This window comes from Rhagoletis zephyria, unplaced genomic scaffold, assembly GCF_001687245.7.
Source record: "Rhagoletis zephyria isolate East Lansing unplaced genomic scaffold, Rhagoletis_zephyria_1.1 Rzeph_scaffold_00199, whole genome shotgun sequence".
Lineage (NCBI taxonomy): Eukaryota > Metazoa > Arthropoda > Insecta > Diptera > Tephritidae > Rhagoletis > Rhagoletis zephyria.
In genome coordinates, this window is record NW_016157283.1 from 27,078 (window position 1) to 50,551 (window position 23,474).

The 23,474-nt window shown below is 35.4% G+C and overlaps 2 protein-coding genes across 3 annotated transcripts in view; one reads left to right on the forward strand and one right to left on the reverse strand.

Moving 5' to 3' along the window:
- The window catches only part of cno (adherens junction formation factor afadin), a 379,548-nt gene that overhangs the window by 25,536 nt on the left and 330,538 nt on the right, over positions 1 to 23,474 (forward strand). For both annotated transcript variants that reach the window (XM_017609197.1, XM_017609198.1), the window contains exon 2: positions 13,139 to 13,332. In XM_017609197.1, coding sequence (XP_017464686.1) covers positions 13,228 to 13,332 — 105 coding nt within the window. In that variant the 5' untranslated portion in view covers positions 13,139 to 13,227. The remainder of the gene's footprint in view (positions 1 to 13,138; positions 13,333 to 23,474) is intronic.
- On the reverse strand, positions 4,873 to 6,782 carry LOC108358067 (piggyBac transposable element-derived protein 3-like). Its single transcript, XM_017609203.1, has 2 exons — positions 5,386 to 6,782; positions 4,873 to 5,318 (listed from the first exon to the last, which is right to left on the reverse strand). The coding sequence occupies exons 1-2, from the start codon at positions 6,676 to 6,678 to the stop codon at positions 4,878 to 4,880; spliced, it is 1,734 nt and encodes a 577-aa protein (XP_017464692.1). The 5' UTR covers positions 6,679 to 6,782; the 3' UTR covers positions 4,873 to 4,877.

The window sequence follows — 23,474 nt, forward strand, 5'->3', positions numbered from 1 at the left end:
TACCGATGAAGTCGATGTCATCGGCATAAGCCAGCAATTGCACGCTCTTCTAGTAAAGTGTTCCTGAGCGGTTCAGTTCTGCAGCTCTTATTATCTTCTCCAACATCAGATTAAAGAAGTCACATGAAAGGGAGTCGCCCTGTCTGAAACCCCGTTTTGTGGCGAACGGCTCGGAGAGGTCTTTTCCAATTCTGACGGAGCTGGTGGTATTGCTCAACGTCATTTTACACAGCCGTATGAGTTTTGAGGGGATGCCAAATTCAGACATAGCGGCGTATAGGCAACTCCTTTTAGTGCTGTCAAAAGCGGCTTTAAAGTCGACAAATAGGTGGTGAGTGTCGATCCTTTTCTCGCGGGTCTTTTCCAAGATTTGGCGTATTGTAAATACCTGGTCTATGGTGGATTTGCCAGGTCTAAAGCCTCACCGATAAGGCCCAATCAGTTCATTGACGGTGGGCTTCAGTCTTTCACACAATACGCTCGATAAGACCTTGTAACCTATGCTTAGAAGGCTGATCCCGCGGTAGTTGGCGCGAATGGCGGGGTCACCTTTCTTGTGGATTGGGCAGAGCACACTTAAATTCCAGTCGTCGGGCATGAGTTCATCTGACCATATTCTGTACAAGTGTTGATGCGTACACCTTATCAACTCGTCGCCGTGCTTGAATAGCTCAGCTGGCAGGCTGTCAGCTCCAGCGGCTTTGTTGTTTTTCAGCCGCGTTATTGCTATACGTACCTCGTCATAGTCAGGCGGTGGAACGTCGACTCCGTCATCATCGACTGCGGGCTCGGGTTCTTCTTCTCCACAACTTTCCGTGCTGCTACCATTTAGTAGGGCGGAAAAGTGTTCCCTCCATATTTTAAGTACGCTCTGGGCATTAGTTACTAGGTCGCCATTATTGTTCTTACAGGAGTGCGCCCTGGTCTTTAAACCTTCCGTAAGTCGCCTAACTCTCTGGTAAAATTTTCGGGCATTCCTCCTGTCGGCCAGCATTTCAAGCTCTTCGCACTCACGTATTTCGGCCTCTCTCTTCTTGTTGCGGCAAATACGTCTCGCTTCCCTCTTCAGATCCCTATAGCGGTCCCACATAGCGCACGTTGCGCCCGATCGCAGCGTGGCCCTGTAGGCGGCATCTTTTTTCTCTGCTATATTAGTCTAGGTTTGGTCAAAGGAACCTTTCATCGGGGTTTTTTTTTTGTGGACCTGTGTTATTAAATAGTTTGTGTTCAATTGTTCAACAGGTGGCAACTCTTTTCGAAAACCTAAAACCAGTTTGCACATCTACAGACCCAGCATTTTAACTTGACATCTCACTTTTGAAAATCGGGCGAACGGTATAGTTATAAACAATTAATGAACATTAAACAAACAAAAGAAAAATTGTCAAAACTGTTAAAAAGGTCGTGTACCTATTATTATGACCAGGGGTGTATATGAGTAAAAATAAACATTTAATGGGTGGGTGCGACTTCGGATGCATTCATATGTACATATGTATATGGGTCGCAATGGCATTAGAATACTGCGATTGCATTCGACCATGTAAACATGTAAACCGGCTGTCTGCCACAGAAGACTTCAAAAAGTGTTTGAGCAACTTTTCGCAATGAACGGCAAACGGAAGCATAGAATAAAAAAAATTCGCTATTATTTGGTATCTTGCTCATTTGTGATCAACTAAGTGTAACCGTTGACGGCTATTAAACAAAAAAACCACACACTCACACACAAATAAATGAATTTATAATTAAGGTGGCAAGAAAGCCGGGTCGTATACGGTAATAGCATACTTGGAAAGAAGGCAACTAAGCCCAAGCAATGCATCCCCAATTCTTGCTTTGCCGCATGTGTGTCGTCTTCAACGAGGTTCAACTTATAACAGTTGTGTTCTTTTTTCTTTTGACATGCCGTTGTGACATGCTTGGTTTCATTTGTGCTAAAAACTATAACACACCCTAAATTTTGTAGACACAAATTCGCGGTAATAACAACAAAAATTATGGTAAAGATAACATTAAAAAACGAAGAAGGTTTAAAACCTCGATACGTAATTTTAAATTTTAGTATTTTGTTAGGTCGGTGTTATGTTTGTCAAATTAAGTGGCGGCTGCTTACTTTGCTCGGAGGTGGTTGAGTTTGGCACAGGGTTGCACGTTGATTGTGGTTTTCATGCGTACATATCGTGTACAAATTATTATTTCTATGATATTGTATAGGCAATTATTTAAATGTGCCCTAGCTTTGAAGCTCCTACGGCATAAATTAAGTTCTATCTTTTGGTATCGCTGCAATTTTTGTGTATAACAACAATTATCAAAATTTTTTTTATATATGGCAACACTAATTTTACTGCTGTTTGGGCCAACCAAATTTGTTTGCTGTGAGAGTCGTCAAACTCACTCTCTCCGAGGTTGCTGCAACAGCAATTGCGTGCAGTTTGCCAAACTAAATTTCCACATAACACCGACCTTAAACAGAGTAATTTCCTATGAGTGATCCATTATGAGTGAGGTAAAGCATTCTATGAGGTGGGTTTAGTCCAAGGCTGAGGTGCGCTCAGTCAATCGAGAGTCGGGCGGAGTTCCTACTTCCCCAGCGATAAAAAAGACATTAGGGCTATTCGCGATCCGGTGCAAGTGGCCTAGTATCATTGCATTGCAAATTTGTATTGCAAATTATTTATTATACCGAAAATCCATAGCATAAAAATGCTATGCATTGCATTCATAAACAAAACCAAAGCTGATGCACAAAAATTGTTTTGCAAAAGCTTTACCATGACAGTTTAATAAAGGTCGCTCACAATCCATGGCATATTTCTGCAATTGCATAAATTTGTCAGCTCTTATGCACCGAATCGCGAATAGCCCTAATAGATAGTTTAGTGTAAGTATTTACGCCGGACACACAAAGGCGGCCCTGTGACCAGAGTACTTACAACCTTGCGTTCAAGACGCGACGGGCGGTATCGCTAATGACGTACGGGTATACGGACAACGATCGGTGTACGTCGCTGCCGGCGACAGTATGATTGCGAACAGAGTGTCCAGGTTGAGTGATTTAGCGCCAGTTTGGCCTTCTTTTTGGATTTCTTCGCGTAAAATTTAGGAAATCGCCTTGGATTTCCCTTCAAATCGATGTTTGGCAAATGCGTTCGTAATATTTTGCCCGTCGAAGCATGTGAAAAGTGGGTTGTGCTATTTGAGCTTTAATCTTGATGTGGCAACACTTTGTATTGTATCCCTTGCTTTGTTGAGCGCGTGTTTTCCGTAATGTGTTCGACTAAAGCTAAAATTCGGGTTGGGATAACGTTGGACAGCCTTAATTCAATAGTTCGAATAAAATGTTATATTTAACTAATAGTTTCTGCTGCAAAATGTCAAGGTTGAATAGCTCGATATATCAGCCGTTTATTTTGAAAGTGGCATAAGTCACTTTTTTTTTTGAATCCATATATTTGCTATTTAATTTCTTCTCATTGTTCTTCTTTGCTATTTAATACGTTTGATGCTAACATTCGAGAAGATTTGCTTGGATTTGATATCTTAGGATAATTTCGTATAGTCATGGAAAAATCACCATTTTCCATTACGATAAAGTGACTTATGCCACTTTCAAAATAAATAGTTCAGAAAATTACTGTCTTCTGTATATTTTGTCTGATGTATTTTACTGAATTGATGTTTTGAAAGGACAGTGATTTAATAAAATTGATGAATAAGTAACATATATAATAACAGTAATTTATACCACTAATCTAATTGGATATTTTGTATATACAAACTTAAAGAAGAGTATAGGGTAATTATATTAAGCAACAATAAAATCAGTTCGTTTGTTATAAATCATTTTCCTTTGTAAACCTGTTTTTCATCTTTGGTATGTATGTATGTATAGGGGTATATTACCCACCTTTAAATTAACTTTAATATTGTTAAAATCTGGGTTATTTTGATAACAAATTTGACGTGTTGTTATACCTCATTTAATTTTTATTTATTTTAATAATGTCACTGTAATTTGTTCCTTTGTTGTAACTATTATTTTATTACACTGTACAGCACTCGGCTGGGTATTGGACCAAACCAACTTTTTTAAAGAGATTGAGTCATAAGTGAAAAAAGTAATTTCTCCGTTTTTCGGAGTTAGCCTCCGAAATCGAGATATGGGCCTTCAAAGTTCGAAATTGGACCTTTGGTAAAAAATTATTTTTAACTATTGCATGTAAAAAGCAAAAAAAGTAAAAATACAGACTTGGTCCGCCTTTTGCTCTTATTTATATGGCATATACATTTTTTTAAGAGGAAAAAATACCAATTTTTTCTTATAAAAAATATTTTAACCAAAAAATTACTAATTAGTAATACAGTAAGACATATAAAAATATAAAAACACCATGGTTTTTGATTTTTTACATAACAGGTTATATATAAAAATTAAAGGTTATTTTCTGTTTTATTTAAATACGGTATTCAATTGTATTACTAAATAGTAATTTTTCTGTAATGTTTTTTTTTATAAGAAAAAATTGGTATTTTTTCCTTTAAAGTGCTTTTTTCTCAAATTTTTATGTACGAAGTATACAAATATGCATATTAGACGAAAGGGGGTTTAATCGCCTTAACAACGATGTCAATTTTTTAAAAATCGGTGAGTGATTTTTTTGCTTAAAATATTTTTTGATACATTTTTTTTTCCTTTTAACCCAGATATGCCTAAAGCTAAGACAATTAAAAAAACTTAAATTTTCGATCTGTTTTCTAGTTTTTATTGTTAAGTAAAACATTCTTAGTCAAAATTAATTTTTTATTTATTTCAGTTTTGGAAAAAAAGGTGTACTATGTATAGTACACTAGGCACATATATGTACATAAGTTCACTTTGTGTGATATGCGACAAAACATTTTGCATGAAGTCCAACGTCACACTTTCGGCATCTAGTGGTTGTTCGATCATGACATTCCCCACATCTTGTTTGCTTAGGTTGTATTATGATCAAATGGTCAAGGCGATCGTACCTGATATCAATATTTACCAATGCCGATGGTCGTCCCCTAGATGTTGATGGTGGTTTTCTATTTTGCGTCAACAAAACCGTTGCAATTCGTCTTTTAAACTTCAACAGATCAAGGACACCCCCATTGTTTCGATGAAGATGCCATGCGTTTTGTATTGCCAAATCGACGCAGTGGGTTATAAGTGGAAAATACCATTTCTTTCCTCTGATAGATGTTCTGTAAAGGCCAATATTCTGGTCTGATCGATCTACACCCCCCATATTTGCGTTGTATAAGCGAACTAAATGAGGCTGCTGAATCTGTAAAAAATAAAATTACGTGCATTTAGATGACACAGTATGTGTTTCATATTAGCTTACTGTTTACCTGAATATGTTTTCCCTCTTTTCGCGAAAATCTTCTTACATTACATATCGGGTTGACTCCAGAATTATTTGAACATAAGCATACTAAGTTGTTGTCGTTCCATTTGACGACAATGATATTATGGTCAGTTATTTTAGCGAAGTCAAAAGACCCACGGTCTTGCTTTTTTAGTACTTTCGAGTCGAGTAATGGATTGCCGGATACACGATTTTCTCTTATCGTACCTGTTGCTTGAAAACCCATGTCTGTAAGTTTCTCCATAAGTGGAATAGTAGTAAAAAAATTGTCGAAGAATATGTGCATTTTTTCATCACGCCATTTCTTGCGCAGCGTCTCAGCGTATTCTAGAACAACGGCAGCACCTACGCCATAGTTGCTGTATGTCACACTTATGTTTGTTGATGCTCCTTGATAAGGCTCAAACCAATTTACGAACCCTAGCCTGGTTGATCCTACCCAAAGCTTATACCCATATCTTATTGGCTTTCCTCGTAGAAACTGCTTGCATCCATGCCTTCCGAAATAGGGAACCATAGCCTCATCAACGCAGTGCATTTCCTCCATCTGATTATTTTCCATAAACTTTCTATTGAGGTGGTCAAATAAAGGTCTTACTTTCGAAAATCGGTCCGCGATATCTAGATCTTCATTGTTTTTGACATGAATATTTGACAATATAAATTCAAATTTATCGCGTGTTATACATTCTGCAACAAGTACGTTATGGCTGTCGTTTTCTCTTTCCCAAAACATTCTTCTCCTCGGGACGCAAACATATCCACTCAGGATCAACACCCCTAAAAATGCTTTTATTTCTGTCTTATTCACTCTTTGTGATCGATTTTTTTGAGCAGCGTATCTATTAGTTTCTTCGACTATTATATCTATAAGCTCTTCGTCAAAAAAGCACTCAAAAAAATCCAACGGACTTTTCATATTTTCATTCACTCTTAGATCAATTGGATCAGCAGCCATGTCAGAAATAATTGGTGGTGGTAAGTCTTCTTTCGTCCAGTTATACCTTTTTTGTTTCTTCGCACTTAAGTTTTTGTCTGCAGGCTTTTCAGGGATCAATTGAGCTATCGGCAGATCATCATCGGACGAAAAGTCACTGTCGTCAACGCGCCGATTCAAATTAATTTCGGCAGGTGCACGAAGTTGCAACCCTGGCAAATCGTTTATGTCAACTACATTTTCGTCACCAGAATCTTCATCGGTTACTTCTTCGTTCTCAGGGGGAAATATTGTTATCCCAGTAGCATTTTCTAAAATTTCGTCGTCATCTTCTAACATACGTAGAGCCTCATTTAGCGAAAAGCCTCTGAAATCAAAATGTCATTCGCGCATATATTACTATAATTTTCCCATTATAAAATCCTTCCATTAAATTTAATATATAATTTCAAAAATACACTCTCTACAGCCAAATTATAAATTAGGAATGAAATGGTTGTGCATGTGCCTGGTGTACTACATGTAGTACACCTATGAATATGGCGATAAAAGTTGAACTAAAAGTAAAATAATGACAAAGCTTTGATAAATAACATAAAACTATATCTTCTGCCTTAGTAGATTTTAGTAGTAGACCTAAAAAAAATTTCTATAAAACATAATTTGTACTTACCTTACAAATCTTATATCGGAGTAACTCATTTTTCACTTTTCCACAACTTTGTAAACACACAATGACCGAACTACGAATGTAAAATTTGAAATGAATAAAAGTGAAGCTCACTCGTTACCATGGCATTGGAATTTGAAATCAAACACGTGCATTTGAATTCACGGGTTGCTGCCAAAAATACTTTTACAAGTGTACTATGTATAGTACGCTAGGCACATCTGGGTTAATTAGTTTTTTTTTTTAATTTTTATATACGAAGTATAATAATATGCATTTCAAAAGAAAGGGGTTCAATCGGCTTTTCAGCGATACCAATTTTTTAAAAATCGGTTAGTATTTTTTTGTTTAAAATATTTACTTTTATAAAAAAAATTTATTTTTTCCTTTAAATGTGTTTTTTTTTTTAATTCTTATATACGAAGTATACAAATATGCATATCAGAAGAAAGAAGAAACGATACCAACCTTTTAAAAATCGGTTGGCAACTTTTTTGCTTAACATTTTTTTTATAAAAAAGGTATTTTTTCCTTTTATATACGAAGTATACAAATATGCATATCGGAAGAAAGCGGATTTAATCGTCTTTAGAGTGATACCAATTTTTTTAAAATCAGCTCAAAATTGTTTGCAATATAATGAATTAAATTTTTCGAAGACCTGAACTTGGACCCCTTATAGCACCTGTAATATAAGTTCGCACAAAAAAAGTTATATACCATTTAAATAAGAACAAAAAGATGACTAAGTCTATATTTTTAGGTTTTTCGTTATTTACATGCAATAATTAAATATTTTTTACCAAAGGTCCTATTTCGAACTATATTATGGGCCTATCTCTATTTCGGAGGCTAACTTCGAAAAACGACGAAATTGGTTTGGTCCAATACCCACAAAAAAAGTTAATATTGCCGTACAGTGTTTTTTCTAAACAGAAATTTTCAAAAGCCCAACAAAACCATAATGGCTTTATTTCCATTTCCAGTTTGATTAAGGCCATATCGAAATGATGGTTTTATTTTCACTCGCAAAGAGAAATATAGCCATTATCGTTTTATTGCTTGTACCGAATATACGTTCAAATTTAGAGGTCTGAAGGGTACATACAATTCTACCTACTTTGGTATTATTTCCCATTTAAAAATGAAATAAAGCAAATTTTGCCTTATTGCCGTTAGCCTTATTGCACCCCCTGAAAAAACTGCTCACAAAAATTTGTTTGGGCGTTCGGGGCCCCTTAAACTATAAGTCGCTTCATTTGTGTTAAACAACCAAGCTTATCTCAAATGCTGTATATGTATTAGAGGGCTGCGAAATTCACGCCCAACCTCCACATTCAATTGAAAAATAGGAACACATTATTGCGTCACCCAAAAAAAAGAAACAAAAGTAGAGAATATCCCCAATGAGCGTACCTGAACGATGTTACTCGCCGGCGTTCTCCTTCACCAAATATGTGTTCCGCTATGCTCACATACTTAAGTATCAAGCAACCTGAACGTAGTATTTGGAAACTTCGCATAGGAAGGTAAAACTGTACATGAAGTTTTATGTTCTCTTTATTGGATTCTACTTATAACACACGAAGACATATATTTTTTTTAATGTGATCAGGTTTGCATTAGTTCGATTTCCAAAAATGGGGTGTGATATTAAAGCGCTTGGCCTCTAGATGTGTAATAAGGTTAATTTTTTTTCAAGTGTTGCCACCTGTTAAAATTTTTATTTTAACTAGAGTGCCAGTTACTGTCGAAATTCGACAGTTTTTCTAGTTTTAGAAGCCTTGGAGAGGTTTACTAACTTAACACGTAGCAATTTTTTTTTATCTGAGAAGGTCTTTGGAGGACTTCGGCAGGACTTCAAATTGACCCGATACATTCAAGTTTATCGATAAATTTCAATGATTTGATACATATCGAAAGTTCGATGAATTTCAAGAACACTAAAATTCGGTAACTCAACAAAATTCGTTAACTCGACCAATTTCGATAACTGTAAAATTCGATGGCTCGATAAATTTCGATAACGCAAAAATGAAAAAACTTTAGCTGCCTTTATAAATTTTTACTTTTGACATCTCCACATTTTTCGAAAACTATCTAAACATTTTGATAACTCGTTACACTTTGTTAAGGCGATTAAATTCGATAAGCAGTGATATGTCGATAAGCTTATATAACCTTGAAATTTCGATAAATCGATATATTTTGAAAATTCCATAAACTTCGATTCGTTGAACCAACCAATTTCAGTAGATCAATAATTATCGATAACTCTGTAAGTTGAAAGAACTCCATGCATTACGACACCTCGATAAATTTCGTTAAGTCTATAAATAATGATAATTCAATAAATATCGATAACTTGATACATTTCTTTAACTTGACAAATTTCGTTAATCCCACACGTTTTTATAGCTCGATAACTATCCGTAAATTTGGACAACTAAGTTTCTGTGTCTATAAATTTCGACAACTCAGTAAACATTGATCAGTTGGAATAATTCGATACGTTGCGATAATAAACTTCGATGATTCGATAAATTTCAGTAACCTTTATGGCTGATTTTATTTCGATTCCTATCGGAAAATTTCAACTCTGTTAACCTAATTCTTATGTATTTCTCATTGTCTCAATTTTCGCCTTTATCTCAATTTTCGTCTTTATCTTCACTTTTGCCTTTTTTGTCTTCATCGTTATCACTTGTTTCTTCATCTTCATATTTATCTTTATTTCAAAGTTTAATTTCAAATACGAAGTAAAACAAAATGCGAAACAGCTTAAATTGTACAGGTTGCAAAAACAACCATATACAAATATGGACATTTTTAAAAGACGATTTTCAACCAATTTCGAAACTATAAAAACTCTCCTCATCTACAGAAAATTACCTTTTTTGGTTTTTAAAGCGGTAAATTTACCTTGGTCTTTATCTTTGTTTTTATCTTTCACATCTTTGCTTATATCCTTTTCTTTTTCTATTCACGTAGATGAGATGAGGTGCGATGACGTGATAAGATGTGGCGTGATTTTATGTGATGTGATAGGATGTCATGTCATGTATTGTCATATCCTCTGATGTCATACCATATGATGTCATATCATGTGATGCCACGTCATGTAATGCCATGTCATGTCATACGATGTCAGATCATGTGATGTCAAGTCATGTGAAGTCATGCCATATAATGTGATGTAATATCATATAATGTCATGTCACGTGATATCGTGTGATGTGATATCATATTATGTGATGTAATATCATGTGATGTGTTGCCATGTAATGTGATCACATTCCATGTTCCGATTAGTATATCGATAACCCTGTTGATAACTGTGTCGATAAAAATACCGATAACAATATCCATAAAGATAGAAAAATACAACGATTGTAAAATCGATGAATTCATCGATAAATACAACAATCTTCAGTATCGATTATTGTACATATCGTTAACAATATAAATGACTAAATCGATAACAAAATCAATTATTTAATCGATTATTATGCCGATAACAATATCCATTATTGTATCGATAACAATATCGATTATTATATTGATTATTATATCGATTGAAATAGCGGTTATTTAATCAATAACAGTATCGATAACAATATCGATTATTTTATCGATAGCAATATCGATTATTATATCGATAAAAATATCGAGTTTTATATCGATAACAATATCGATCTTCATCCTCATCCTTTTCTTCATATTTATCTTTATTTCTGCATATTCCTCTTCACCTTTACCTTAAAGTGTTTAAATTTACTTTGATCTTCGTTTTTGCCTGTACCTCTAGGCATCTTTGTTTTTGTTTTTATTCTCAAACCGCTAAACCGCTGAGAACTATTTCCATGTGCATTATTCCCCTTGAATTTGACAATTTACTCCCAACCAACCAACTGCCGCTAAAGAAGTTTCACTTCATAAATTCAAGAAATGTTCTTACCCTTTCAGTTACCCTAATTCTTATGTATCTGTCATTGTCTCCATTTTCGTCTTTATCTTCACTTTTGCCTTCTTTTTTTTTACTTCATCGTTATCATTTATTTCTTCATCTTCATATTTATCTTTATTTCAAAGCTTAATTTCAAATGTGTAGTGAAACAACAGGCGAAACATGTCAAATTGAACATGTTGCAGCAACATGTATACACAATTCGAAAATGTTTAAACGACGGTTTTGGCCGTAATTTTCAACCAATTGTGAAACCATAAAAACTCTGCTCATCTACGGAAAAATTTCCAACGGTGTTCTTGGTTTTGAAATCGGTTCGGTAGAATCGCCAAACGAACGGAGACAAAATTTATGTTAGCGTATTAATATATAGATTATTTAATAAGTTAAATGAGTTATTAAAGTATGGGTATTACTATAAATTGGTTTGAAAAGACTCAATTTCTAATAAATATGTAGGAGTGTTGCCACCCGTTTAAAACGTTAAATTCAACAAAAATTAAGGGAGTTAGGTTAATGAATACATACATATTTATGTATTAAAATATGGGCGTTAGAATACGTGAAGCAATTTTTTGTGAAGGAGATCAGATCTGCACAGTTCTCTCGAATTTAAAAAATGAGATGTCAAATTAAGGACATCGGTTTTATTTTTTGAAGTAAGAACTTTTTTAGAGGTACAGGGTGAATTGATGCAATTTATATCGATAATAAAACCTATAAAAATATCGATTTCAAAATCGATGACAAATGCGTTAAAAATCTCGATAGCAAAATCGATAATAATATTGGTAGCAAAATCGATTTGAAAATCGATAAAAATATCGATAACAAAATCGATAAATAATTGATAACAAAATCAATAAAAATATCCGATAACAAAATCGATGAAAATATCGATAAAAAAATCGATAAAAAAATCGATTAATAGTCGATATCAAAATTGATAACGAAATCGATAAATAATCGATAAAAATATCGATAACAAATTCGATAAAAATATCGATAATAGNGTTTGTTATGGTCCATAGTACCAGAATCGCAAGGATATGAATCAACTTTTTTAATTGACCTACTAATTGACCCACCCTAATATACATACATATATTTATACATGTATATATANGATTATTATATCGATAAGTCCCAAGAATCCCGAAAATCTCTATATTGTATAAAAAATTTAACTTAACTTTTTAGGCAGGTGGCAACCCTATTAAAAATATTACTTCTTGATAAAAGCACACTAAAATACCTTTCGTTCGATAAAAGCGTTGNTTTTTAATTGACCTACTAATTGACCCACCCTAATATACATACATATATTTATACATGTATATATATAAACAAGTAATTTTTAGCAAAAAAAACCGACTTCAACTCTCATAAAAAAAAAAATATATATATATATACATCTCATGCACCACTAATCGGATCTTAACCAGATTANTAAAATATTTTATTCACTTTATTTTCAGACAGATGGCAACCCTATGTAAAAATTTGAATTTTTTTTAAAGCTGACCTTGAAGGTGCNATAAAAAAATATTCCGACGAACTGATAACCTCCTCCTTTTTTGGAAGTCGGTTAAAAACGTATAGAAATAAACGTAAATATATTTTATGTGCACGAGAAATATCATATTTCTTATATAAAAATTATGCTCAAACGAAATCTTTCTAAAATACTTGAAAACTTCACATGAAGGAATCTTTTACTTGCAGAAGTTTCACAACGTAGTATTCCTCTTTTATGTTCCTCTCTTTTTCGGAACATATTTTTGTCCAGTACTTTACTTAGTTCNTTAAAAGTAACTCTCAGCGGTTCTACCTTACTATATTTTTATCATGGGTGCTTCAATATTTAAATTTGATGTAGTATGAGGTTAGATATGGAGCAATGACATAAAAATACCCAAAGAAACTCATGTGTGNCGACTATACTTCTCTTCACTATCCGCCTTCTCAGTGAGAGGAAGAGAAGGTAGCGTATTCACTAGAAAACTTCAATGTGAAGCCAAATATCTTCCGATGCAGAACTCTAATATGTATTTACTTATAATGTAGCAACTCAATACTGTATTAATTGTGTATTGGTTTTTAGTGAGTAATTTACTTCCTTTGTAGCTTATCATTTTACATTTTCGCCTTCTCTTTTACAGGATTACCCAAGCGCTCTCCCGAACACGGCAGGCAAATGCGCCCAACACTGCCACTGACTAGTTCGCAAGATTTTAGTAGCTAAGCAGAAATGACACACGATAGAAAAATGCTCGATCGAGAAGCCGTACGCTCTGTCATCCAGCAATGGAATGCGAACCGCTTGGATTTGTTCGCTTTATCCGAGCCTGACGAGGTAAGTGAAAATTGCACTGAATACACTGAAGGAAAAAATAGTAAAATCAAATAAAAACGTATTTAAATCATATGAAAACATGTTCAAGAGTAGTGTATAATGGAAATATTCAATTCAAATACGCCCATATTAAATCGAAACTTTTTGCACGTCACGGATGACGTTCTGCACTTCACGGATGCTTTTTCATAATTAAGATAAACCAAAAGAAAAATATTTAATTTGCATGTTGCCTGCAATGGAATTTGAACCCTGACCCTCTGGAAATTACCACATTGTGGCAAGCATCCTTGCGCACTCAGCTACAGCCATGTAAATGTGCTTTGAAATGTTGAGTTTGAATCAACACCACAGCACGCGATTAGTGCACCCGCTGGATCCACGATACTGATTTCAAAACGGCCGGGATGGGCGGTATCGGGAAGGTCTGTAAAAATTTTCCGGGCGGGACGAGACCAAAATCCTTTCCCGACACTCCCGATAAAATCGCAACCTCCAAAAATTTGGAAAATCTTCTTTAAAAACGTTGTGTGCAATATTCACTTTTTCATGTTTTATTGAGACGAAAACTAACAGCAAAGAAAAACAAAATAATCGGAAGATTCCAGATCTTTCATTTTTTTTCATTATTTAAATTTAATTTGAAAGACGTGTGAATTTTTCTTAGTGATAGATATCGGAACCCACGAGACCCGCGGTACAATTCTGAAAAACGTCGGGATGGGCGTGATCGGGATTGAATATTTAGTCCCGTGCCCATCTCTAACTTATTTATTTATATACTAGCAGACCCGGCGAACTTCGTACCGCCCAAAATTTGATTTTTAATTTAACCATTTTAGTCCAACATTTTCTCTACACGTTTACGATTTCCATTGGCACATTCATCGGCTAAGATAATGGTTTGGTGCTCGTTTTCCGCCTTAAATAACCTAACGAAAGTGTTATGTCCATGAAGAAGTTCCCTGGCGGCAACAATGAACCGGATCTATAGTGAATCTGCCCTAGAAACTGTATCTTATAGTTGGTGGAAATTTCAAAATGGATGCATATCCTTGTTCAACAGAAATACAATATATGTACATTAGACTGCATCACTCCCCATACACAAAAAAATTGGTACTATTTTTCCATTGGAATTATAAAATATATTATATTTTAAGACGTCCACCAAAATATTTCGGAAAAATATTAAGATTTAAAGGAGCTGCACCGAGTTGAAAATACCTCGAAAAATGGGTTTTTTTTTATGAATTACTAGTAATTTTTAGCAACAAAAAAACCGACTTCAACTCCCATATAAAAAAAAAATATATATATATATATCTCATGATCCACTGATCGGATCTCAACCAGATTAGTATGGGACCACCTCTCAGACACTACCTTTCCGATGCAAAAAGAATTATCGAAATCGGTTGACGTGGTCCAAAGTTATGCGGTAACATACATAAAAAAAAAAAATATTCCGACGAACTGATAACCTCCTCCTTTTTTGGAAGTCGGTTAAAAATAGTTTCTTAAAGATTTTTTTTGAAAAAATCCTCTCAAATGACAAAACGGTTTAGGCTTAAAATATTTGCATAAAAATATTAAAAAAACTAAAAAAAAATTTTGAACGGAATCGTAATGAAGGGGTATTTTTATGCTATTTTTTAACTTTTTTCAAAGATTGGTATAGGAAAAACTTGAATAACTGAACCTAAACTCTTCCCATTTAGACTTAAGAGGTGTCATTGGAAAGGTATTTTCTCACCCTTTTTATTTCTTTGCTAATAAACTCATTCAAAGGATGGAAGAGAAAGGTAGGATGAATGAACGTCATTCAAAGTTGAATTAAGATGTGTTGGTATTCGAAAAAACAAGATGGGACACGAATGACGTTTTTTTGGCCAGAAATAAAAACTGTGAAAATACCTTTCTACTGAGTTCCCATAAGTCTAAATGAAAACATTTTTGGCCCAGTTATTCAAGTTTTTCGTAAACCAATCTGTGAAAAAAGTAAAAAAACAGCATCAAAAACCTCATTCTTACGATTCCGTTGAAAAGATTTTCAAATATTTTTATGCAGATTTTTTAAGCTTAATCTAGTTTGTCATCTGAGGGGACTTTTTTCAAAAAGTTCTTTAAGAAATTATTTTTATTCATAAAAATTTAATTTTTGGAGGTATTTTCAAATCGGTCCAGCTCGTTTAAATCTTAATATTTTTCCGAAATATTGTGGTGGACGTCTTAAAATATAATAGATTTTGTAATCCCGGCGGAAAAACCGCAACTTTTTTTGGTGATGCAGTCTAATGTACATACATAGACTGAGAAGAAATACCTTAAACGCCAGTTTCATGAAAGCAATTTAAGTTAAAAATTATTTTTTTCTGTCAGCCTAATATCGAGGGCTTATATTCAATAGCCTCTATCTGCAATTTTCACAAAAACAACTTTGTGATGTTAGAACCCATCTGGGTCTTATTTGTCATCACTGGTGTTAATTCCGACTCTGCTATTTAAAAGTAAATTCTTCTGCCGAGCGTGATACAAGGTCAGAATTAACATCACCGATGACAGTTAAGTCTTAGGTGGATTTTTATATTAGAATCTCATTTGTATGAAAATGCAGACAGAGGGTACTGAATATAAGCCCTCGATATGTTGGAGGATTAATTATTTAAAAAGAAGGCTGACGTTTTTTTGTTGGAGGATTAATTATTTAAAAAGAAGGCTGACGTTTTTTTGTCGGGTGTTGCTAGGTGTCTCGAAAATAACTTTCAGTTTAATAACAACAACAACAACTTACAATTCTTTTTTCACAATTTATTCACATTGTAAAAGAGTTTTGCATACAAGATATAGAGTTGGTTACTCTTATTAGCGAATTCTTAGCCTTTCAAAGTTTTTGCGTAGTTGAAAACAATTAATTTAAGCCATGAGGAATTATAGATGAAGTCCTTAAATAGTGGTACTTTTCCACAGTTTGAAAAAATATGTATTTTTTTTCAATACCACACTCAAACGAAGTAACTTAGAGGATCTTAAGTATAAAGTTTTCTCCCGGGCGCAAAGAAAGAAACCGGCTTCTCATTAAAATTTTACAAAGTGAACTGCATATTAAAAGTAACTTTAAATAGAAAAATATAGAATTCTTTGACTATTTAAGCACTGAAGATGGAAATGATCTCATTATTGCTATTCAAATATGCCGTAAATATAATGATGTGTACACTCATGTTAAAATGAATAAACCTTTTCTTATGAACTATATTTTATTTATATACCAAAATATTGTTAAAAACAACTACTCTGGGTTTTGAAGTATTATCTGATACTGATGTATGTACTGAAAAGTACTGATTTTTTTAACATGAAAAAGTCTAATGTACTGATTGGGATTGTATTAATGTACATACAATGGGATTGATTTCATATATCTCCATACGCAGTTCCAGTACTGTACCATGAAAACTTCCAGAGATATGCAGTATGAAATACGGCTTGTATGGTAGGTGCCACGCCCCTTTTTCCAATAGCTCCATATTTTTTCCATGACTATGCGATTAATTTTATATATCCATTATTCATTGAGTTCCAGTACTCTACCAAGAACAATAGTAGAGATATGCAATAATAAAAATTCGACTTGTATGGGAGGTGCCACGCCGGTATAAAGTTTCAGTACTCTACCATAAACACTTCCAGAGATACTTATTATGAAAGATGCGGTTTATATGGGAGGTGCCACGCACCTTTTCCAATAACTCCCAATTTTTCTCCATAAGTATGTGATTGGTTTCATATATTCCCGTACCAAGTTCAAAAATTTTATCATGAACGCTTCCAGAAATATGCAGCATGAAATATTCGGGTTGTATGGAAGGTGCCACGCCCCCTCCCACACCCTCCTTTCCGATAGCTCTAATTTTTCTGCAAGCATATGCGAAGTTCCAATACTTTACCATAAACTCTTCCAGAGATATACAGTATGAAAAATTAATTTTGAAAGGGAGGTGCCACGCCCCAATAGCAAGTTCCAGTACTGTACCATGAACACTTCCAGAGGTATGCGGTATGAAAAATTCGGTTTGTATGGAAGGTGCCACGCCCCCTTTTCCAATAGCTCTAATTTTTCTCTAAGAGTATGCGCTCGATTTCATATACGTGAATACCCAGTTCCAGGACTCTTCGATGAAACCCTTCCAGAGATGTGCAGTATGAAAATTGCGGTTTGTATGGGAGGTGCCACGCCACTTTTTCCTACAGCTCAAATTTTCCTCCAAGAGTATGCGATGGATTTCATATATCTCCATCACTATTTCATGAACATTTCCACAGGTATGCAGCATGAAAAGTTAGGTTTGTATGGGAGGTGCCACGCCCGTTATTTATATCGAGATTTTTGTTAGCCTATAACCTTCCTTTGAACGAAATTTCGAAAAAATCGGTTCAGCCGTTCCCGGGCTTTGCGATATACATAGAATCTATGTCATAGATGGATGGATGCTGCTTTTAATATTGCGCTCACCTAGTATGTACAAAAAAAAACATACCAGCAAGGTTTTTATGCGTAATTATATACATACTAGGAATGTTAATCCCGGGATCCCGGACTTTTTAAGATCTCGAAAATCCCGGGATTTTTGGCAAGTAATCCCGGGATTTTCGGGATTTGTAATTTGCACTGATGGCAATAATAGAAACTCCTGTACTTGACCAGTATTGGCTATATTTCGTTTTTAATTTAATAATTAAGATTTTTTTTAAAGGTCTAGCTCATTGTACATAAACACCGCGCGATAGTAAATTTTAAACACAAATATCAATATATTCGTAAAGCCATGTGCCAAATATAGTAAAATTGCGTTTTTAGTTTTTCACCTTGACTTCAGTAATTCAAAAATTATTTAAAAAATTCAAAGAAATGTGCTTAGAGAAGAAGTATGGGTATAAAATTAATGAGGAAATCCTGTAGAATTTAAACATATTCAAGTTTCTATTGCAGAAGGGCAGGTAAATATTGAAAATGCCATTTTAAAATTTTATATTTGAAATATCGCAATATTTGTTCGAATTTTGTTCTTCTAACTTTGTCGGCTTAAAAATTACCTATTCACCAGGAATCCAAAAAATTTAAATTTTTTAAATTCTAAAGAACTTTCCCCTTGCATTCGTTACCCATATTTTTATTCTACATTGCGTTGAATTTTTTAATAATTTTTGGAATTAACCATATCTTTGAAATTACAAAGTCCTTCAAAATAAATCCCGCGGTCAGAGAGAAAAAATAAAAACGCCGCTTTAAATAAAAAAGTAGGTTTCAAACCATGGTACAATAACTACTGGTATTGTGTTCCTGGAGAGTTTTGCTTCATCGAAATTCGTGCTCTCTTATTTTCATTTTGACGCAGTTCAATGTTGATTCGTTTACTTTTATTTGGCTTTGCTTTTTGTTTTCGCTCAATTTAATTCTTATAATTTTTCAAAACGAACGAAATAACGTTTGAAATTAAGTGAGCCATACAAATTTTGGACCTATTTAAAATTTTATATTCCGGCTTTTGCAAATTGAATAAGTTCTCTGTAAGATGGTTTGTTGAAAAAAATACGTGAACATATATGGGGTATGGAAAAAGGGATATTTCCAGCAGTAAACGTTTTAGTGTGGGCAACAATGATATTTTTTAAATAAGGCAGATCGGAATATGCGCTCTCTAGGAAGACAATACCTGTAATTATTGTACCATGGTTTCAAACTAGTTTTATTTATTATTTATTTCATGGTGGGAGAGTTTCTCAAACAATATAGAAGCAATTTTTTCGATTCAAGTTGCTGAAAAGTAATGAATATCCAAATTGTGACAATGCCATCCCGAGAATCCCGGGATCGGAAAAAGCCGAAAAATCAACATCCCTAATACATATGTAATTGCCTATGTTATTTATCCATGAACTTTAGATACATATTGTTTTTTTTTTTAACCGACTTCAAAAAAAAAAATGAGGAGGTTATCAGTTCGTCGGAATATTTATTTTTTATGTATGTTGCATAACTTTGGACCACGTTAACCGATTTCGGTAATTCTTTTTTCATCGGTGGTCCCACACTAATTTTGTTTCGATCCGATAATTGGATCGTAAAGAAATTAACGCTAATCTTAAATTTTAATATGAGAATTGAAGTCGGTTTTGTTTTTTGCTTAAAAATTACTTATTTAACATAAGAATCAACATTAACGTTAACATTAGCACGTATGTATATGTATACATAACCCTTGTTTTGCGCTGTATTCCGTAAAAGTTAATAGCAGAGGGCGCTCTTATTTGTGATTTGCTGGTGAGCAGCGCTGTTATGTGGGCATGTATGTTAGATTCTATAGGATTTTTGAAGTCCTGAAGTTAAATTTTTAAGAAGTATTTAAAAGTTTTTTTTGCCTAAGACAATGAGAAGCCCATCCAGAACCGATCTCGTGCTTTGCGAACAGAAAAAAACCGCTTTCAATATATATATTAGTATAGATTTAGTCTACTGAACAGCTAAATTCTTACAGTATATGGACAGATGTTTAATTGACAATTCTAGAGAGATTAAGTTTAAAATTAGCAAAGGAAGTATTAAAATCTATGCGAGTTACACAACCGGATACATCTTGTTATGGGTTAACTAATGCTATAATTTGCAACAATCCTCGGACAATCGAGTATTTCTTAAATAATTTGCAGGAATGTGAGCCTTAAAAAAGTTTACTATACTCTCACAGTTAATTCTAGCACATGTTCTTCTGTCTTATAGCGATTGTAGGTCCAAGAAGCTTGCGTCTGATAGTTTTCAAACCCGAACATTTTAGAAGGAGCGAACTTTGTTAACACTTTTTGTACTTTTTCAACTTACTGACTTCATAAAAAGGATTCCACAGTAGAGAGAAGTACTCCAAATGCCTTCTAGCTAATGAAGTATACTAACTTTACTTTTTGCCGGCAGTGTAATATTTACTGATGTTTGATTTTAGATTATTAAAAGAACACTATCTTTGAAACGAATCAACATCATCCTGCAATTTGAGGCAGTCCGATGTATTCTTTCTTTCTTTATTGGCGCTGTAACCGCCTAAGCGATCTTGGCCGAGTCCAAAACAGCACGCCAGCCGTTTCTCTTCTGTGCTAACTGACGCCAATTGGAAATGCCAAGTGAAGCCAAGTCCTTCTCCACCCCTTCTTTCTAACGCAGAGGAGGCCTTCCTCTTCCTCTCCGATATATTGTTGATTCCTAATAAAAATTTTAAATCGTCAGCGAACATAAGACATTTCGCATGACGTAAATAGCGAGGTAAGTCGTTAAAAAAAATTAGGAACAGCAATGGGCCGCAATGTATCCTCTAGGGTAGGGATGGGCGGCAGAACAGCTCGCGCGCAGCCGCGCGGGCAAGCAGGTGCTTGATGCGGGGTAAAAATTTAAAACCGAAAGGGTAGGCACGTGTACGTGTATTAACCCATTTTATGCAATGTATATTGCCAAAGGCTATTATATTCCCCTATTTGTTTATAGAGGAACAATTTCTAACTATATTTGTAGTCTATTTATTAAAAATAATTCAACATCATGAAATGCCGACCAATTTAATTTTTTTTATTAATAAATCACTAAAGTTTAAATTGATTATACATATGAAAAAAATAGTATGTGCTAATTCATACTGGCGAACAGTAACGTGTTAACGATCTTGCTTGCGCACGTGTTCGTAAATAAGAGAGCCGAGCGCTGCTACTAGGCTCAGTCAGTAGAAAACCGTCATATAAAAGGTTGTTTTGCACATGATTGTCCGTTTGTCCGTACCAAAATTTGTTCATCATTAAAACGAGATTTCTCGTGTTTGCGAGGTTTTTAGCTACACAAATTAGCAGTAAAAATTAAAACTGCACGTAATATTGTTTACAGTACTGGTTAATTAGTGCAATGGGGTATAGTCATTGCGCTGGGTATGCAGTTACAGTTGCATGGCTATACTCAATCCCGACTCTTGCGTCCTCGTTCGCGCACTCTGGGCAACGTGAGCAACCCATGTGCGAGATGCGGTAACCAATCCGAGTGGAGCCTTGGGTCACGGCAGAAAGAGAGGGAGCTTCGGTGGGGCCACTCTGACTTATTCGGTTTAAGGGCTCACTGAAGTCTGCAGCGTCTGTTCACCAGTAGGTGCGGCTGCAAGCGGGTGTCTGCTTGGAGCAAGCGGCTCGCTATATAAACGTGTATTTGGTTGCGAAACTTTCTTTAGTTTATTAAACAGACAATTTTCTGCAAACAAAAACTCACTTTCCAACGCTATGACCGAAGAAATTACCTATTGTCTTGAAAGAAAAATTGGTGATGGGCAATTTGCAAAGTGTGAGTGTATTGGTAATAAAAAAGGGTGAGTATATGCAATTTCAATCAAATGTGGATTTTTTTATTGAAATGCATAAAAGGTCTGCTTTTGTTTATTCACAAAAAAAAAAATTTTTGATATGAATTGAATCAATCTCAAAGATATTTACTTATTTTACAAAAGTTTTTTATACAATAACTTAACTATTTTATTTAAAGGCCCAAATTTCTTTTGTTTAATCTGAAAGATTGGTGTGAATAATTAACCAATCTTCTTCTCTTTTTTGGCGCTGTAACCGCCTAAGCGATTTTGGCCTAGTTCAGCAAAGCACGCCAGTCGTTTCTCCTCTGTGCCAACTGACGCCAATTGGAAACGCCAAGTGAAGCCAAGTCCTTCTCTACCTGATCTTTCCATCGCAGTGGGGGCCTCCCTCTTCTTCTGCTACCACCAGCGGGTTCCGAGTTGAATACTTTCAGAGCTGGAGCGTCGGTGTCCATTCGAACGACATGACCAAGCCAGCGGAGCCGCTGTATTTTTATTCGCTGCACTATGTCCATATCGTTGTAAAGCTCATACAGCTCATCGTCCCATCGTCTGCGGTACTCGCCGTCGCCAACGCGTAAAGGCCCGTAAATCTTCCGCAAAATTTTCTCTCAAACACTCCAAGAGCCGCCTCATCGGATGTTGTCATTGTCCATGCTTCTGCTCCATATACCAGCACGGGCAGGATGAGTGACTTATAGAGCGCGGTTTTCGTACGTCGAGAGAGGACTTTACTCCTGAATTGCCTACTCAGTCCAAAGTAGCGCTTGTTGGCAAGAGTGATTCTACGTTGGATTTCAATGCTGACGTTATTATCGGTGTTAATGCTGGTTCCCAAGTAAACGAAATTCTCTACTTTCTCGAAATTGTAACTGTCAACAGTGACGTGGGTGCCAAGGCGCGAATGTGCTGACTGTTTGTTTGATGACAGGAGATACTTCGTCTTGTCCTCGTTTACCACCAGACCCATGCGCTTTGCTTCCCTATCCAACTTGGAAAAGGCAGAACAGACTTCGCGGTTTTTGTTACCGATGATGTCGATGTCATCGGCATAAGCCAGCAATTGCACGCTCTTGTAGTAAATTGTTCCTGAGCGGTTCAGTTCTGCAGCTCTTATTATCTTCTCCAACATCAGATTAAAGAAGTCACATGACAGGGAGTTGCCCTGTCTGAACCCCCGTTTTGTGGCGAACGGCTCGGAGAGGTCTTTTCCAATTCTGACGGAGCTGGTGGTATTGCTCAACGTCATTTTACACAGCCGTATGAGTGTTGAGGGGATGCAAAATTCAGACATAGCGCCGTATAGGCAACTCCTTTTAGTGCTGTCAAAAGCGGCTTTAAAGTCGACAAATAGGTGGTGAGTGTCGATCCTTTTCTCGCGGGTCTTTTCCAAGATTTGGCGCATTGTGAATACCTGGTCTATGGTTCATTTGCCAGGTCTAAAGCCACACTGATAAGGCCCAATCAGTTCATTGACGATGGGCTTCAATCTTTCACACAATACGCTTGTAACCTATGCTTAGAAGGCTGATCCCGCGGTAGTTGGCGCGAATGGCGGGGTCACCTTTCTTGTGGATTGGGCAGAGCACACTTAAATTCCAGTCGTCGGGCATGCGTTCATCTGACCATATTCTGCACAAAAGTTGATGCATGCACCTTATCGACTCCTCGCCGCCGTACTTGAATAGCTCAGCTGGCAGGCTGTCAGCTCCAGCGGCTTTGTTGTTTTTCAGCCGCGTTATTGCTATACGT

Coding starts and splice junctions, on each gene's coding strand:
- LOC108358067 (XM_017609203.1), bottom strand. CDS start 6,678: ATGTTAGAAGATGACGACGAAATTTTAGAAAATGCTACTGGGATAACA. Junction 5,319..5,385: donor AAGAGGGAAAACATATTCAG/GTAAACAGTAAG, acceptor TATTTTTTACAG/ATTCAGCAGCCTCATTTAGT.